We start from the raw sequence: 17,073 nt of genomic DNA, 5'->3' as shown, positions 1-17,073 counted from the left end.
ATGCGTTCGCCGCGCTCTTTCTCGCGTGTCAGGCTCGCGAACGTAGGACCGCAAGGACGTTTAATCGCGCGAGTTTCTATTTTTAAACGAACTATCTCGAGAGTGAAACCTATCGAACGAGGAAATATTATTGTGCGATATAGAATATCGGCCAACCAGGGGATGATACGGTGGACGGATGCGAAACGAGGTGCAGCAATTTTTTTTTTTTTAATTACTTTATTTAAGGTCACATCAAGTACGAGATTATTAGTCACCACGTCAATGATTAAAATTTAATTATAATTTATTTAATATATTACATTTCATTAATATCTTGACTAATTTGAAGTGCATACTATTTACTACTACTTTTTTAGTAGTACTAATTGACTGCATACTATTTGAAAGTTTAAACTCTATTATATCGTGTTGTATACCCTGACGTTCTTCGATTAAATATTTTACTGTAAAGGGCTTGTCACAAAGGTTGCATAACGGTGACTGTGATTTAATTACTTTGTAGCAATGAGTCAGATTTGTGTGGCCAGTTCACAATCTTGATAGTGTCACTTGCAATCCTAGTAATTTTTCGAATATTTTCTTTCTTGTTTTGAACCGGAGGTATCCTTTAATCCTTTAACCTCGGGAAATTCAAAGGTGACTGTCCACTCGAATCTGAAAACACTGGCAACGAAACAGGTCCTCGCTAAGATAGCAGTGGCGCGAAGCAGCGTCAGCTATCGCTGGCAAAGTAATGTTTTCGACGTTGTCCGCGACGAAAGAATATCGTTTACGATTGTGCTCGACACCTTTCGCACTTGTAACTGGAGATTGTACCTGTATGCGAAACCCTCATAGGTCCCCCCGAACGCGAATGATTCCGGCTGAAAAGAATCGGAGAATGCAGCTGGGATGAATTCTAGATGGCTAGACGAGTCTTTTGAAGTCGCGTGTTTAAGTGTGCGTGTTTGATTAAAACGAATTGGTAGTGCTGTAAACGCTGCGGGAAATTATCGCTGTTATCGCGCTGCAACATTGTGCCGCATCCTGTTGCATTCCGGTCTGTTGCTCTCGAGGAAGCCGCCTTTAATGAAGTATAAATCACATTTTATCTTTTTTCGAGAGGGGGGAATAATTACCTTAAAGATTGAGCCTATATGTCTCATCGAATTAAATTCTTTTGAAACCATCAATCTTTACCTGTGTTCACATACATTCGAATCGCACTGAAAATATACATCGCTATAATCGTTCAACACCAAGCCTACCACAACCAGTAAAATGACCATTTTTAAACTTCTGTATGCAGTTTTTATTGTTCTTGTCTTTATTATCCTGTTGCAGTTTTCATTTATATATAATATAAATATATAAATGTATATATTGTCTTTAGATATAGGTCTGAACGAAACATTGGTAGGTTTAGTGTTAAATGCCTCTCTGAAACTGGTATCTAAATTAAACCAGCGATACCTCGAAGACTCCACAACCACCGTTACGTGTAATGAGACTTTCCATCCGTTTTCGTGGACGAATCCCTATTATAATAAAGCTGATAGCCTCTGCGATCTACGCTTCGGAATTTATATTCATACTTATCGTAACAGTTATCGATCGGATCTGATCGAGAGGAGGGAGGGAGGGAGGGAGGGATGGTTAAATTCATACGTGACCAGGCTCGCAGTAACGATCAGATAACCGTGATATTAATTTATGCTCGTGATCGTCGGTAAAATTACCGTTGCCTCGGTTCGCGCGATGATCCGTACCATCGAGCCGTGGAAGCGTTTACAGCGTTTACAGCCCTCGAAGCAGTGGGTCAGCACCGCTGCGCGATCTTTGACCCGCCACGGCAAGACGCCACTTGCACTTCCGGCAATTCGTCCCTCCCCACTGGGCCCCGTATCCCCACCACCGCGGCCAGAAGGCCCCGTGGGTCCTTGAAGCACCTGCTGTCAAGCCTCGTGGCTCGATCCTCCGCTTCGGAGGGACCATCTCGTGCCACGACTGAAAAACACCGGCAAATTATAACCTGGTTTAATTACCCCTCTAAATAATTACCTCTAAAAACTTAAATGATAATGAAGCAATGAAACTTACGAAGAGGGATTCAGAGCTCTTCATACTAGATGAATATTATTATCTAGAAGTCTGGGACATTTTTTTTCGTGGGGATCAAGATTGAATATAATTTCTCCGGAGGTTCAATGAAACGATTACTTTATGGAGTAAGGAATATAATATTAATTAGAAAGATAAATGACAGTGTGAACATTTTTCACCAGGTCTTCAGCCACCACTTCGTCAAAAAGTTTCTTCTACTTATCACTTACTATCTTATCAGAAATGTGTTTTCGTCTCCAGTTGCAATTACTTCGTACCCTTGACAAGTAACTGGCTACCAAACATTTGCAAATTTTGTTAGATAAGTCACCATATTATCAGAAGCTCTACATTTCCACCAGGTCTCCATTCATCTCTTCGTCAAACGGCTTCATTCTCCCAATAAAATACCCAACCAAAGGCGGAAACATTCCAAACACGCCGCAATCAAGCTCACCTGCACCGCGAACTCCATTACGGTCTACATCTTATTAAGCGCGAACGATATCGTGGTACAAAAAAAAAAGGAAAGAAACGCCTCGAAAACAATCAGCATTCCACTGGAACACAGCCCCACCGCCCTCAGCGTCGGCGCGTTCCGCGTAAAAAGTGGTACGGGCAGATATCGAGGTTAAATAATCGCGCTATGTAAGAACCGTGGAACGTGGTAAACGAGTAACACTAGAAATACGGGCCCGAGTGAGAGAAATCAATAGAACCACGGTGGACTCGTAGCTGATGCCGCGATCCAGAAGACTAATTATCTGCAGGATACGCCGCGAGGAGAAACGCTCGTGGAGCACGGTTCGCGCCTGTTAGGCTTGGAGAAAAAGAGATACAGAGATGCTCCCGGTGTTTTAGCATGTGGTGCACGTATGCCAAGGCGGGAATTGATGTTCCTACAAGTGCCGATCGTGAGCCTCGATCGATGCTTGGTCGATAGCCTATCGTCGTGGCGGCAATAGTGCTCACCCGAGTATTTTTCTCCCCATTATCGTTGAACGAGTTTAAACTGCTCCAGGGCTTGGGAAAAATGGAAATGAACGGGAAGGTACCTGTCCCGTGGATTCAGTCGATTCCGTGCTCTTCGACGCTGACACTTAGAATATTCGACCCATTTCGGTTTCAATGTTACTCCATGTCTCAATTACTTCACCCCTATGGGCGTGAGTACACGTCCAGCGGATTACATACTTACGGGTACTATTACGGCGACGCGTGCATGCTGAAATATTGACTATGAAAATCGTGGCTGTGCTTGGTATCCAGGGCTCTAGGTAGTTTGTTCTTTGATCGTATCAAGTCCTATTTTGGGAGTACCAAATAAATAATTTTTTAAATTCCAATTGGAAATTTGGTTTATATTTATAATGATACAGCTTCTGGAACATTAGTCCCAAAATGATGTTCTTCTGTGACTTTTGGACTTTATACAAATGTCTACAAATTAATTTCCTTATCCTTCAACCTTCCTGTATCACGTAGCCCTAACCTGAAGATGTCCTCGTTGAAAATGGAACAAGCCTTCCAAACTAAAAGCCTCAAGTCCAACAACGAAACCTGTGGTGGCCTCGATTACTATGCTTCAGGAACGATTGGTATGCAGGCGTCTCGTAAAACGATCGTGGATTTAATTATCGAGCGATTATTGCAGAGCCGGAAGGTATGTTGCGCGCGCGTCCGATGAATTCGTGATGCGAAACAACGTGATTAGCGGTATTTACACGCGACGCGACGCTTCCATGAAACGCGCCATTACGTAGCCGTCGACGTACTGGCCGATCGGAACTATTCTAGATAGCTGTGTAAAGTGCGAATAATCCCGACTAATTGGAATCAATTACGATCGTTCATCTTTTTTACCTCGGTTTCCGTAATTCCCCTTGGCAGGCTACGCGTTGCTGCTAACTAGGTCCCTGATCGCAGTGTTTGTTGCATGTTTGCACAATTCATAACTCACTCCAGTATAAATGTACAAATTTAATGTACATTTATGTATTTATGTATGATTTTTTGTTATAGACACCTTATCGTTTCCAGTAGTTTTATCAGAACATGCATATATATATTTTATTTTATTCCCCAGTTAATTTAGCTTGTTATATTAGAAGTTTCATTCCCTGTACAGATTTACGTACGCAATAAAATCTGTTCCTATTTAATTTGTAAAATTTTCGAGTGCTTGGTAGCCAGTAATAAAAAAAGAAAGCACGTTTCTGATAAGATAGTAAGTCATTGGAAACTGGAAGTATATCACACGCGTAACTTGTTTAGCATTCAGTGCCGGTCTCATAGCCCTAGCACGAAGATTAGAACATTAGCACCCATTGTAGTCTCGTGATTCTTCCCATGTTGCAAGCATGATACACTTATCACGCTTCCCACAAACGATTTCTTTAAGAATCTTTTTCCACGTAAACATATGATTGTATTTAGAGAATATTCCCTGGTTCTGACACGATTGCATCGTCGATCTTCCTTCCATTCCAGGCCATCCTCTGATAGATTTGCTTTCTACGATCTTACGTGTGTTTCTTCTATAGCAAGACAGTAATTATACAGGCCTTACAAGAAATACCGATTAAGTAATTCGTTTCGAATTTTCCAAGTGTAGTCCTTTCTAAGTATGTCCATTAGTTCACTTCTGCTGGAACCCTTTGAAAACATAACCCCAATTAAATTCATCATCCACATAAAGAGTACAAGAAATACTATCGAAGCACTTCATTTTTGATCTTCCAAGTGTAATCATCAATATTTTCTCACTTCTGCGTAACTTCTTGGAACCCTAGACCAATTAAAAGACGTTCCAGCATCGGTACCGATGGCTTACTGCACCTTCCGCCACTTTCCAAGCCTCTAAATTATCTCCTTTCCATGGATGAGCGATGGAAAGAAGAAAAAAAAGAGAAGTAAATATAGAAAATGGCAGGGGCGGTCGTTTCTTCGGCAACGCGTTCTAAATGCGCGGCTATTAGTCGCTGAATGCGAGGAAGAACGAGCGAATGGAGGTTGTTAGCGTAAACAGAAGCTCATAAAAGTTGGCAAAGAACGACCGCGGAGTGGATTCAGTCTCCATTTAACAACGATTTCCCACGAGAGACGAGCCCGGTGGAAATGGTGCACGGCATTATAGGTACTATAAGTGGTACGGCGGTTTAGTAGGCGAACAGAAACGCTAATCCCGACTGCGACCTCGTTCCCGGGGTCCTCGTCGATGACCTCGACAAGATGTTCGCCGATGAGGTCGCTCGTAGGTGCTCCAAGCTCGTGGAACCGCGACAATGACGCTGTAAATCCGTCAACGGTCTCGCAGGAGGGATCATTAGCTCGTTCAACTTTGGTCATGGAGGACGCAAACGTTCTCCTAATTACGGTGAATTTGCATGCGCATAATTGCTCCGATTGAGTGCGTGCTCGTATGTTACAGTACGCGTCGATATGGGTTTATTAATTCAGAGCAGGGGATAACTTCTAGGCTGTTATTTTGTTACGTTAAGGATATCTCAGCTGTTATTGACTTTATCGAAAATTTGCGTGGAACAAAAAGGATCAGAAATTTAATTTCCACTAACTTTTGTTATATACACATTTCCTGTGAAAGCAAAGCCTAAAGAGTTATCGATAATAATCTAGATTTAGACGGAATCCTTTTCGTAGCTCATGTGTTAAATGCTATAAGAATTACATCGTTATCATCTCTCTTACTATCAACTGTACCTAATATTTGCATATGACAAAAAGAACTCTAAATTCAATTTCCACTAACTTTTGTTATATTTTGTTTGCCGCGAAAGCAACGGTAGGAGAGATATCGTGAATTCGCCCTGACCCCGCACGAAAGGGTTAACCGCTCACCGAAAATTGCTCGCCGAAACACGAGCCCCGCTCGAACGCATGGCTTCAATTACCCGACGTGCAGAACGGATCTGGTAAAAATGGTTCCCGTCGTTGGCACGTCAATTAATTTCTGCCGAGAAACGTGCACGTCGGGGCTGTGGTTGTGGAAGGTACACGGTTATGGAAAGGTCACTGGTACATGATATTTGTTGAGAGCATCGAGTGATTACCAGCGTTCACTCTGGAAGCGAAGACGTAATATGAAGCGGAGATTAAATCAAACACGGTCTTTCCTCTGTTTAATTATCCCAGCGGAAAATTCGAAAGGACTCGGTAGAATCTAACGCGGAGACAACTTTTCTTTCCCACAGTATATATCAGCACAGGAAAAATTACGACAGCACGTACGAAGCTTACGAACTCTTGGCGTACCAACGAAAGCATTGGGAAAAGTTTCCATTGTTACGTTCCTTTCAATTTATATTCTCCCTTTCACTACGGATTTTACGAGTCTCCCAAACTCATTCGACGTGGACCGATTCAACCGCTGGACAAATTTAGAATAGCAATTACAAGAAGCGAGCCGATACAACGAGCAGCGTAATTACGATACGACTTCGTCCTCTGTAAAAGGTTTCGCAACGGAACATGTCATTAATTATCTAACGAGTCGTACGTCGGTCGAAGGAAATCGCGGCTGGAAATGGTACGATGATTGTACCGCAGAAATACGATCCACGGGTGAATCAAAGAGGCCTTAACGTGGCACACGTTTCATCGTGTACACACACCCGTTGAACTTAGAACCGCGGTTTAGGACCGATTTCCTGTGTTCGGCAACGATTCGCGCTCGCTCGAACCGAGTTTGCGAGGCGTGCGCGCGTCGAAAAGGTCAAATTGCGTATTACGTCGGTGCACGAGCATACGAGTTGAATTTTAAATTGAACCACGATTTCCATTATCCGTCCCAAAGAAAATAACAGGCGAGGAGTCGTAACCCATATTGGACTGGACGTTTGATGCCTGTTCTGAATTGTATCGAAGGGGAAATTCTACTTTCGATTTCTAATGGGAGGACGTGTTAGTCGTAGAAGCTTACATTTAGGAGACTTTTTTTGTAGATCTGGTTATCAGATGGAGTTATTTTGGATGTGTATGACGTAGTTCAGATGAGATCATCTGGTAACTTCTTTGATCGTGGTTCTGGTTTGATAAACATCTTTTCCGGTATAAATTGATTAAATTATAAATAGAAATTGGCTTATTATAGAGTTGTATGTGGAATCATTCATTGAGAAAATATAAAAGATAAAAAAGGATCAAATCTGTTCGCATGCTTACACTCGAATGATTACGTTCAAGATTAAAAACATTACCACGTTGACTCGCTGCAGAGAAGTAATAGTTTCACTTTCTGTGGGAAAGGATCGTTCGATCTCATCAACAAAAAGTCGTTTGGTGGGATTTATATCTATGATAGCAACGATTACGGTTGATTATATTGGACAGTAATTAAACAATGCGGACGGGATGATATTTGTTTCGGTTTAACGATCGATTGGCTCGAGAGAGGAGGAGCGGTTTCTTGTTGCTGGTGAATTATAAAGATGATTGGACCCTCGTGTCCGAGGTCTAGTAGCTACTAGCATCTGATTAAACATGGTGATTAACCGGTAACGACCAGGCCGGCTCTGCTTAACATAAATCGCTAATTTACAAATCCAATAATGCGCCTCATCCATTATCGCCTGGATCCATTATCTGCGATGGAATCACAGTCGTGGCCACATTAATGCGATACCACGAGAAAAATCACGTTTGTTTGGATGGGGTGGTCCTCTATTTCATAAATGTACCGTATAATAATCTCGTTAACGTTGCGAATCCTCGCCCTTAATCTAAATCGAGCATTTTATGCGTATTGGTAATACATTATCAGTGATACAGATACGATTTTAATATCATTACATGGTAGACGTCATCGCGTATACTTTCACTTAAAATAAAAGACCAGGATATATTCTACACCACTCTAATTTGGACGCCATGTCTTTCGTATCACAATGGTCGTTTCCAGACGATCTCCGTTCCAATTAAAATCCCGTGATTTTCGATTCCTTCGTTAGGCAGCGATGACGCAGAGTCGAGGCATGTTCCGTGTTTGTCGCGGTTTTTGTCGCGACGGTGGAAAAAAAGGGATCGTCGTCGGATGGTTGTTCCGACTTTGCGATTAAAATGACTTCTGGGCGGATTCTTTTTTTGTTTCGTTGTTCTTAATTAGCTTCCCGAGCGAGATTAAACTCTCGCGTTTTTTCGGCCGCTTCTTGAGGAACGGGAGCGCTCGACGCTCCAGTTAATTTCGAATAACGATCTTCTGAATAAGCCAGATCGAAATTCGAGCGACGTTGGATCGACAGAGTTGAGTGGAACGGACAATAATTGCTTCGTTCCATCTCCTGCTGTGATTATTTAGCAATTAGGAGCCGAGCAAGGCCTCGCTGTAACAGAGACAACTAACAGTAATACTATAGATGATTTATCGAGGATACGAGGGAGAATGGACAGAGAAAAATAAGAAAAAACACGCAAGTGTTTTCGTTTTGAACTTAAAATGGATCCTGAGATTTATTCTCTCGTACCAGTTTTATTATCCATACGATCGTCGTGAGAGATACGATCTAAGGTTGTACTAATATAATACAAGTGGTGAGATTCTTTCTAACAAATGGTTATCTGCACTATCTAAATAATTAATTCTTCGCTCAATAATGTACTCGTGTCCTAAGTACCAATCTCATACAATCAAAATAATTGTTTAAAAAATGGGTGCTGCTTTAAATCTCTGCGCTTTAAAGAAATATTTATTGGACTGATTGTACTTACCAATCTACCAAGGTACTGTCCCGAGTAGAATTTAATCGAGACGATGGGTGGTGATGTTGCAGGACGTGGAGCACCCCGCGTGACCGCGGCACTCGCAGGAGATGGCGAAGGCAGGTTGATCGCCACCCCCGTCCACAAAGAGAGCATAGCGTCGAGAAGCAAAGAGGACCTAGCTCAGGAGGCGGCGCTGGTGCTTCAGCAAGCGGGCAGCCTTCAGTGCGTCGCCCACGACAATAGACGATTGCCCGGTCGGTTCAGCACACTCCCGGCGCGTCGTAACAAGAAGAGGCCGGAGCTGCCGCTCGATGTGAGACGCAGAAGCGAGGAAATCGGCGCAACGACCAGCGCGGACCTCGTCGGTACACCGAGACCGAAGAAGAAAGCACTGGAGAGGAGCGGGAGCGATGCCAGCGCGAAGAAGCTGAGGGGCACCTTAGCCAAGTTCTTCTCGCCGAAGTTGGAACGAAAGAGGAAGCCAGTGGGGCGTAGCGCGAGCGACGCCGGCACATCGACGCGATCGCACCGCAAGAGAAGCGGCAGTGAGAGCGAGGGATCCCACCTGAGCAGCGTCCGCGCCAAGAAGCAACTGTCCCCTATAATCGAGGCGTCGCCGCACGTCGATCAGCAGCCGTTCCACTTCGGTAGGATCGACGCGGGCGAGGGCACTAGTCGACCAGAGGCGAAGAAGTCGAAGCAGGAGGACACCGATGCCGAAACGGTAACGCGGGAGGAGCGCGTAAAGACGGAAGTGACTGTATCGAAGCCGCCGATATCGCCTACGAGGGAGAACAAAGCGACCGTGCGACGCATACCTATCGAGCTAGAGGACGATAACAAGATCAACGAGGAAGGGGAAGGGAGGAGGGAGAAGGTAACCAGGACCCCTTCACCGGCAAAGGACACCGGGCTCGACGAAGTAGACAAGGTCGGCGCGAGTAGCATGCTGCACAGCAGTCGATACGATCTTCAGCAACGCGACGAAGAGTCAACGATACACAAGATGATTCACCGATTGTCCACCGATCGGTCGCCACCGCCCCAGCTGACGCGAACGATGGTCTCGCCTGGGCCTGGATTCGGTCACAACAACAACCGGCCGTTCTCTTATACCAGACCAAACGAGTCGTGCAGCCCGCCGCCCCCGCAGACAAACGTGATTTACGCTCAGGTGCAGACCGATAAGAAGAAGGCGCAGAGGAGTCACTCGGACAGCGACGAGGGCCTAGGTCTCGAGAGGAAGGACTCCTCGAGAGAAAACAGTCCCGCGGAGAAGGAGTACCGCAGGACGGATTACTCGTACAGCAGCGACCTGAGGCGCAACAATGAGATCAACGCGTTCAAGTCGAGATACGAGGAAGATCGAAAAACCAGCACCGCTCACTTCCCTGGTCATTACGCTGGCACGCAAGACTACGCTACCAGAAGCACCGACGCGAAACGGCGCCACGAATTCGACGAGATCGATCGACGCCTCTACGATAAACCGGACAAGTACACGTCGACGGTGTTCGTCGACACCTCGGGACGAGGCAGAGCCGACGGAACGGACGCGAGGCAAAGGGAGAACGAGTACCAAGCCAGGCAGACGCAAGGAATATCGAACAAGACGTCCGAGTTGAGCGCCAGACGCGATCTGCTAGAGTCCAGGATCAAGTCGCGGCTCCTGGCGGACGAGATGTTCGCCGCGAAGAACACCGCTAACGTTCCGATTAAGAAGTCGGAACACGAGATCATCGATAAGCCGATCGTGCCGTCCCCGGTTACGCCGAATCGCGTCGCCTCGCCGAAACGTTACATGGATACCTACATAACGGAAACACGCACGAACAGCAACGGCGAGAAGTACATATTCGAGAAGGAGATACACGAGGATAACGGCAAGGTGTACGGCTACGAGAAGAAGATCACGAATAAAATACCGACGGACGGGTACATAGACACGAAACCGCGGGACGGGTACAAGGTTGAGACCAGGACGGATAAATACGGGGATAAGTACATAGTGGAAACGAGAACGCATAAAGGGTACGCGGACGATTTTAAGCCTTTTCTCAGCGACAAGAGCAGGACCAGCCCTGAAGAAAGATTCCAGCCTGTGAGGAATACTAGCAGTCCCTACAAGGTGCCCAATTTTCACCCCGTGGAGACTCCTCATCACTATCGCGAGAGTAAGGAGAATGTTAACGTTCTCTCGTCGCCTATCATTGCTAAGAAGTTCACGTCCACCGAGAGGAAGTTTTCTAAAAGCGACGATTTTCTAGATCGCGACGCTAGGCCCAGGGAAGCCTATCCGTCCCAGAAGAAGAAGAACTTTGAGTCCATACGCGGCATGAGCAAGTCCACGCAGCGTTTGGATGAGATAGGCGAGAACGCGAGAGTGAGGGCGCTGAGGAGCGAGTACACGACCAGATCCCACGAGAATCTCACCAGCCACGCGGATTACGTAAACGCCAGGGACATGCGTCGACCTCTGATGAACAGTCCCACGATGAACGGTAGGAAGGAGAGGTCGCCGTTTACCAAACGTCACCTGGACAGCCTCCGGGAGGGGCCCAACGACGACTACGACACGGACATCTCCCAGCTGACCAGTAGTCAGCTCGAATCGAAAAAGTACTACAAAGAGACGCGCACCACTCAGCGATACACCAGCAGCAAACACCCGGTACACGACGATTACGACAGTTCTCCGCCAAGGATACGCACCGATCGAGGCGGTTACAACTCCAGCCGCTACGACTCCGACACGACAGCACGAGACTCGATCCGTTGCGAGACTCGATACGACGAGACCTCGCGTACTTTGAGAAAGGATCATCGAAAATTGGACGAGGACCCGAAGAAGCCGCTACGAAGGTCGAGGAATCGGTTGGATTATTTCGACGACTCGGACGCGAGGGACAGCCCGCGAGCGAAGGCTTCCGTTGGACGTTTGGAGCCTTTCGACGAGAGCCCGACTAGGCCGCCCAGGGCCTTCCACGAGGGCGGCAAGTCCAGGCACACCAGGCAGGAAATTCGAGCGCACACCGAGCGCCGTCACCGCGAAACACGGCTCAGCGATTCCGATCGGAAGGATCGTCTGGCCGATTCCGGGATCGAGAACGATTACAGGCGCGATTCACAGGAAGTGGATCGGCGGGAGCAGATCGAGTCGGAGGACGAGGGTTTCGTCACGCGGCAGTTCATCAAGCATGAGAGACGGCACACGGACCGGAACATGAACCTCACGTCCTCCGAGCAACGGAAGTACGACAAGTATACGAACGACGCGGCGAAGTCGTCGCCGGTCACCGCGAAACCGCCGTCAGGCGCTGACAAAAAGTACGAGAAGAAGGCTGCGAAGAAGAGCGGCACCATGAGCAAAGTGAAGCAGCTGTTTAGTAAGAAAGAGAAGAAGGCGAAGGAGGAGAAGAGCAAGAAGAACGCGAGAAGCAACAGCAGCGGCGCGCTGACGGACGACGAAGTAACGATGAGGTACAGGGAGTACCGCGGCGATCAGCTGAGGAGCGCGAAGAGCGCCAGGGACCTGGGCAGCGACATCAATCAGGTAAGGAACTCTTTGTGATCCGACTTCGGGGTCGAAGGGAAGGGAACCGTAGCGGTTATCTCCTTATGTTTGCGTTTTGAAAGACGTGGAATCACCGCGGATCGGCCGAGACGGATGGCCTGTGACGGTCGTATAATCCGAAGCGTTATAAAGTTCTTTTACAACCGCGGACCTCGGGGCTTATCCGATCGTCGTGGATCACCGCGGATGGCTTCTTACGGTCCTCGAAGACCACTTCCGCGATAACGCGGGGAATGTCTTTGATGGACAGGACTGCGGTTCCAGTCCTTATGGCGGTGCAACACTGAACAATTCTTTTTTAAAATTCGAGGTCTTTAAAATACTACTTTAAAATTACATTAAAAAAATTCCGCAGTCGAACAGGAAACTTTGAGGAAGTACTCTTTTTAGCTTGGGTTAAAAAATACGTTTCTCTTTATACTCTGTTTGCTCGAGGTTCTTGAAATATTCTTTCTAAATTACGTTAAAAAAATTCTCTAGTTGAAGAGAAAATCTTAAGGAAGTACTCTTTTATCCTGGGTTCAAAAATATATTTCTATTCACATTCTTGTATCTCTAAAATATTTCTACCTAGGACTGACTGTAGCCACAAGACAATTAATAAACTGGTAACAAATAAAAGGGAAACTGCTCCTGCGAACATTTATGTATCAGCAGCTTGATAAATGCTCCGAAAAACGTTTCCACTGCGTGGGCGTGATCGCGAGTCCACCGTTGCGAGTACTTTCCGCCGGCTGGTATACAGTTAGGCGTGACGCAACCGCGCACTCGGGAACGGTATGAGATCCCAATTATCGAATGCTTCCGGTTTCTAAGGGTCTTGCGTTTACTTGGAACAACGCCTAGCCGAGCTGAAACGGCGATGAGACACCGTTGCGTGGCATGAAAAGTTGATTTGCGGTCGTCGTGTGCTCGGATCGGAATTATCTTCCTAATTGAAAGATACGCATTTAGCTAACGGCAGTCGCTGGAAATTTCATCGCGCAATAGGAAAAGCCAATTAGATTGAACCGCGCTGAGTGTATTTAGAAATCCCCGTTTGCGAAACGGTTTCAATTCTCTGGATGATAAATGACCTATCGGTTTGGCATTGCTCCGTGTCTCCTGGTTCCGCGTTCCGATTAATTAAACCAATTGCAGGTTCCTTGGAATCAGGTGTCGAGGTATTTCTTCCTTGTCAGTGGAGGGGGGACTAATTGTTTCCGTGGTTTATGGTGAACGTCACCAAACAAAGAAAATGTTCCGCATTCGTGAATAATTTTAGAACGAAATTCTCTTAGATCCAGATTTTCCTAATTACCTAAGGAACGTCACGTGCACGTGTCCATATACTTGCATGTGTACGTTGCCTTAGGTAACGGAGCTCTCTCGGTGTCCAGGCCCCCGTGCCAAGAATAATGATATAGTGCTCGAACGATTATCGATGTAAAAGTCAGCTGCATTCTCTCGGAAAGTGTGCCTACGCCGGTAGATTTATCGGACGTAACATTTAACTCGTATGATAAATAATTCCCCCGTGGTATAACCGTACCGAGGGAACATCCGTCTTCTCGGATGGAAGTTCGTCGCGCTTATTCGGCTGCGATCCCTCCCGTTAGGTGAAGACGAAAGTTCATCAAGGTCGGATGTCTCGACGCGTATACGGAATGAGTCGCTGGAAAGTACTATCTACAATCGCTTCTGATTCGTTTATTTTAGAGAAAGATGCGCCGTGTGATACGCAAGTTGGTCGAGTAACCGTTAGTAGCCCTAACCGATGCTTTTGGGGTTACAAGGACTTTTAGTTGCGAATTCAGCCATCGACGTTAGTTATTACTACATAAGGATATTCCAGACAAATATTCTTGAAAATTTCTGTTAGGATTAAATATTATTTAGACTATTGGAAACTACGTAATCGAACATTTATCGTGATAATTCACCAGAATTCCAAATTTTGACTTTCAGAATTAATTTGTTGGAAAGCACTTCCACTCATATATGGGCGATCAACGTATTAAAATATGAACAATAGCGAAAGGTGTTCGACTGTATACTTCCCCCCTTCGAGTACAGCTACCAGTCACCCAGCAATCCTTTCCGTGAGAGAAAACAGGGTGTCCATAAAGTCTTCGACTCGACACGGCTATCTAATCAGTCGGAGACGTCGGTAACTTGCAACGGTAATTGTTTCGCGCCGTTTTACAAGTCCCCTGAACGGTTTCACCGTTCGGCTCGCGCTTACAGCGAACGCGGCGGCCATTGGCATCGAGGAATCGCTTTCCTGGGCGCGATTTCGCAAACCAGGATACGTATCGACGTTCCCTGGTCGAAGGAAAAGATTAATGGCTCGGACGCAGCGGACGGCCATACCAGTCGAGGTCGAAAAGTGGTAACAATGGTCTGGAAGCGGGTGAAAGACGCTCATAAAATCCCATTTGCATGGTCCCACGGTGGGTGGAGGGATCGTTGCGAAACGTTTCATTCCACCGATCGCAGACAGGTGGTTCACGTAGCAAATTGGAGGTCCGTTCGAGTTACCTTCGGTCCACGACTAACCGACAATTAATGATCTTGTTTTACAGCGAGGCTCGAGCGGCCAGGCCTCGCTGGCTACCTTGAGATTTTTATCGAAACGTTTACTCGGCCGCGTAATGCGTTTTTCGTGTTCGACGGTAATCTACGGTTGGACTGGATCCATTATGTCTTTTATTATGCATTGTATCGGCTCGGGCGGAGCCCTAACGCGCTTGCGTAACAGCTAATAACCGCGATGGTTAAGCCCCGCGGAGATTTTATGGAACAATCGTCCGGCTCCTTCCTCGATAATGACTCCTCCAATGTTCCTTGATGACACCCTCCGTGTGTTGTTTATTTTGCAAACGGGAACGGCTCTGCGTGGCACACGGTCGTAAACTAGATTCGGTTTTACCACGTAACGTTGATGGTTTCTGTTTAAGTTGGCGTGTTTGTTGTTCGCGTTTTCCTGATACTTTTATTAGAAATTAAATACTTTCCTTCCCTTTCTGATTCTATTTAAACTTGTATTTAGACGATCGAATGTTATAGCATCGTGGATCGCTGCTTAGCCCGCGTGCCATAGGTCACCGACCCCCTGCTCTATTGCATAAGGCGCCCTCATCGCCTAATAAAATAAATCCTTGTCGAGTTTGTACAGGAAATTACACGCAACTAGAACACGATATTTGTTATAGAAAAATCGAAAAGCTACACTAGTATTACTTAGTTTCAGGATTCTCACGTTGATCGTCATGTCATCCAGATACAATGCTTTTTATTCGATAACTAAAAACTCGAGTTTAAAATTCCACTTGCCGTTAATCGAAATGGAGCATAGGCGATGCTGGTGGTCCCTCGAGAGTACTCAAGAAGCGTAGGTTAGCACCAGCACCCCAGCAGGTGACTATATCGCGCGACGAATTGATCAAGTAGTACTTAAGTTTAATGTAGCTCGCTAGGCACCGACGGAGTCCCGCGTTTCCTTACCAGCAAAACACCCACACGCGAACGCCAATAATATCCCAGTCGATTCACGCCCAGGTGCGAAAGACGCGCACGCTCACGCTTCCTTGGATAGGTTTCACGTGTTCGCGAAGGCGAGGGTGATTTCGCAACGTGTTCCTAAGGAGAAAGAGGGTGGCAGAAGGGGTGGTTGTAAAAAAAGGGCCTCGTAAACCTAGTTTCGCACTTCTGTTCCCTGTAAGAAATTATAAAATCGATAGACTGCAATGCTTCGCCGTCGTGTCAAAGGAATCTCTGTTGAGCCTGAGAACAGTTAGTCGTGTTGTTGTCATGTTATTTTAAGGAAAAAATGACAAAACCTGCTCTAGACGCGGATTGGTCTACAAATCATAAAATCGTCGAAAGGTCGATTCTAACGACCGTGGTATCAGGAGTGCCTCCGTTAGTTCTGAGATATTTCGTTGCTCCATTTTCACGACTCCTCGCTGATACTTACACAACTCGTAAAATCGCGTACGTTCAAGTTATCAGGTTGAAGCCATCGTCAAAGGTAGAGCAGGAATGTACATTTCGATATTGCATTCGTACAATGTTGCTAGCTCTCGAGAAACGGGTTTGGCCTCATTAGTTTTTAGACAGAACTCGTAACGTGTGGAAATTAGGATGACGTTCTCGGGAGACTCACCGAGAGCAACGTTAATGAGCCGTGCGAGATTTCAAAGCAGTCTATTGACAGTGGTTCCCATCTGGTTAGGAAATTCGACGTACTTTCGACCTAACGTGTCGTGGTTAATTCACAATGGCTAATTTGGCCAATTTTTGTGTAAAAACCCAAGCTAATATAAGCTGAAGGTACATAAGTTGAGACTGGATGTGTTATTACGAGGCTGTCCTCGGTAGCCGCTAACACTTTTTCTGTCCTGTTCTGACCCACATGTTGCATCATCGAGTAAACAAGGTGTTGCATGACTCATAGCTTCAGGCTAGTTTAGAATGTGTTAATGTGGACGTCTATAGACAGAAGGGAATAAACTAATGAAGTGAATATGGGTCGTTTCAGCTTATAATAGCGTCCGACTCTACTGTTTAACCCATTCACTCCCAGCTACGAGATGCCTCGCAGTTCAAATTTATTGCAATTACTTATGGGATAAGTTTCAAGCTTTTGGGTCACGAATTATTGCAAAAGAAGATCGTAAATTTTCTTTTCAAAACAACAAATTTAATATCACTTT

The 17,073-nt window shown here is 45.9% G+C and overlaps 2 protein-coding genes across 2 annotated transcripts in view; one reads left to right on the top strand and one right to left on the bottom strand.

Annotated features, from left to right (window-relative positions):
• LOC128881731 (uncharacterized) overlaps positions 1–17,073 on the top strand; it is a 125,662-nt gene that overhangs the window by 19,187 nt on the left and 89,402 nt on the right. The window contains exon 3 of the mRNA XM_054133016.1: positions 8,871–12,355. Within this exon, the coding sequence (XP_053988991.1) occupies positions 8,871–12,355 (3,485 nt within the window). The remainder of the gene's footprint in view (positions 1–8,870; positions 12,356–17,073) is intronic.
• Positions 673–17,073, bottom strand: part of LOC128881747 (GPI mannosyltransferase 2) — a 113,986-nt gene continuing 97,585 nt past the window's right edge. The window contains exon 4 of the transcript XR_008458164.1: positions 673–1,989. The gene's annotated coding sequence lies outside the window, so the exon portion shown is untranslated. The remainder of the gene's footprint in view (positions 1,990–17,073) is intronic.

Source organism: Hylaeus volcanicus, chromosome 1 (genome assembly GCF_026283585.1).
Source record: "Hylaeus volcanicus isolate JK05 chromosome 1, UHH_iyHylVolc1.0_haploid, whole genome shotgun sequence".
NCBI classification, from domain to species: domain Eukaryota; kingdom Metazoa; phylum Arthropoda; class Insecta; order Hymenoptera; family Colletidae; genus Hylaeus; species Hylaeus volcanicus.
This window is presented reverse-complemented; position numbering and strand designations above follow the sequence as displayed.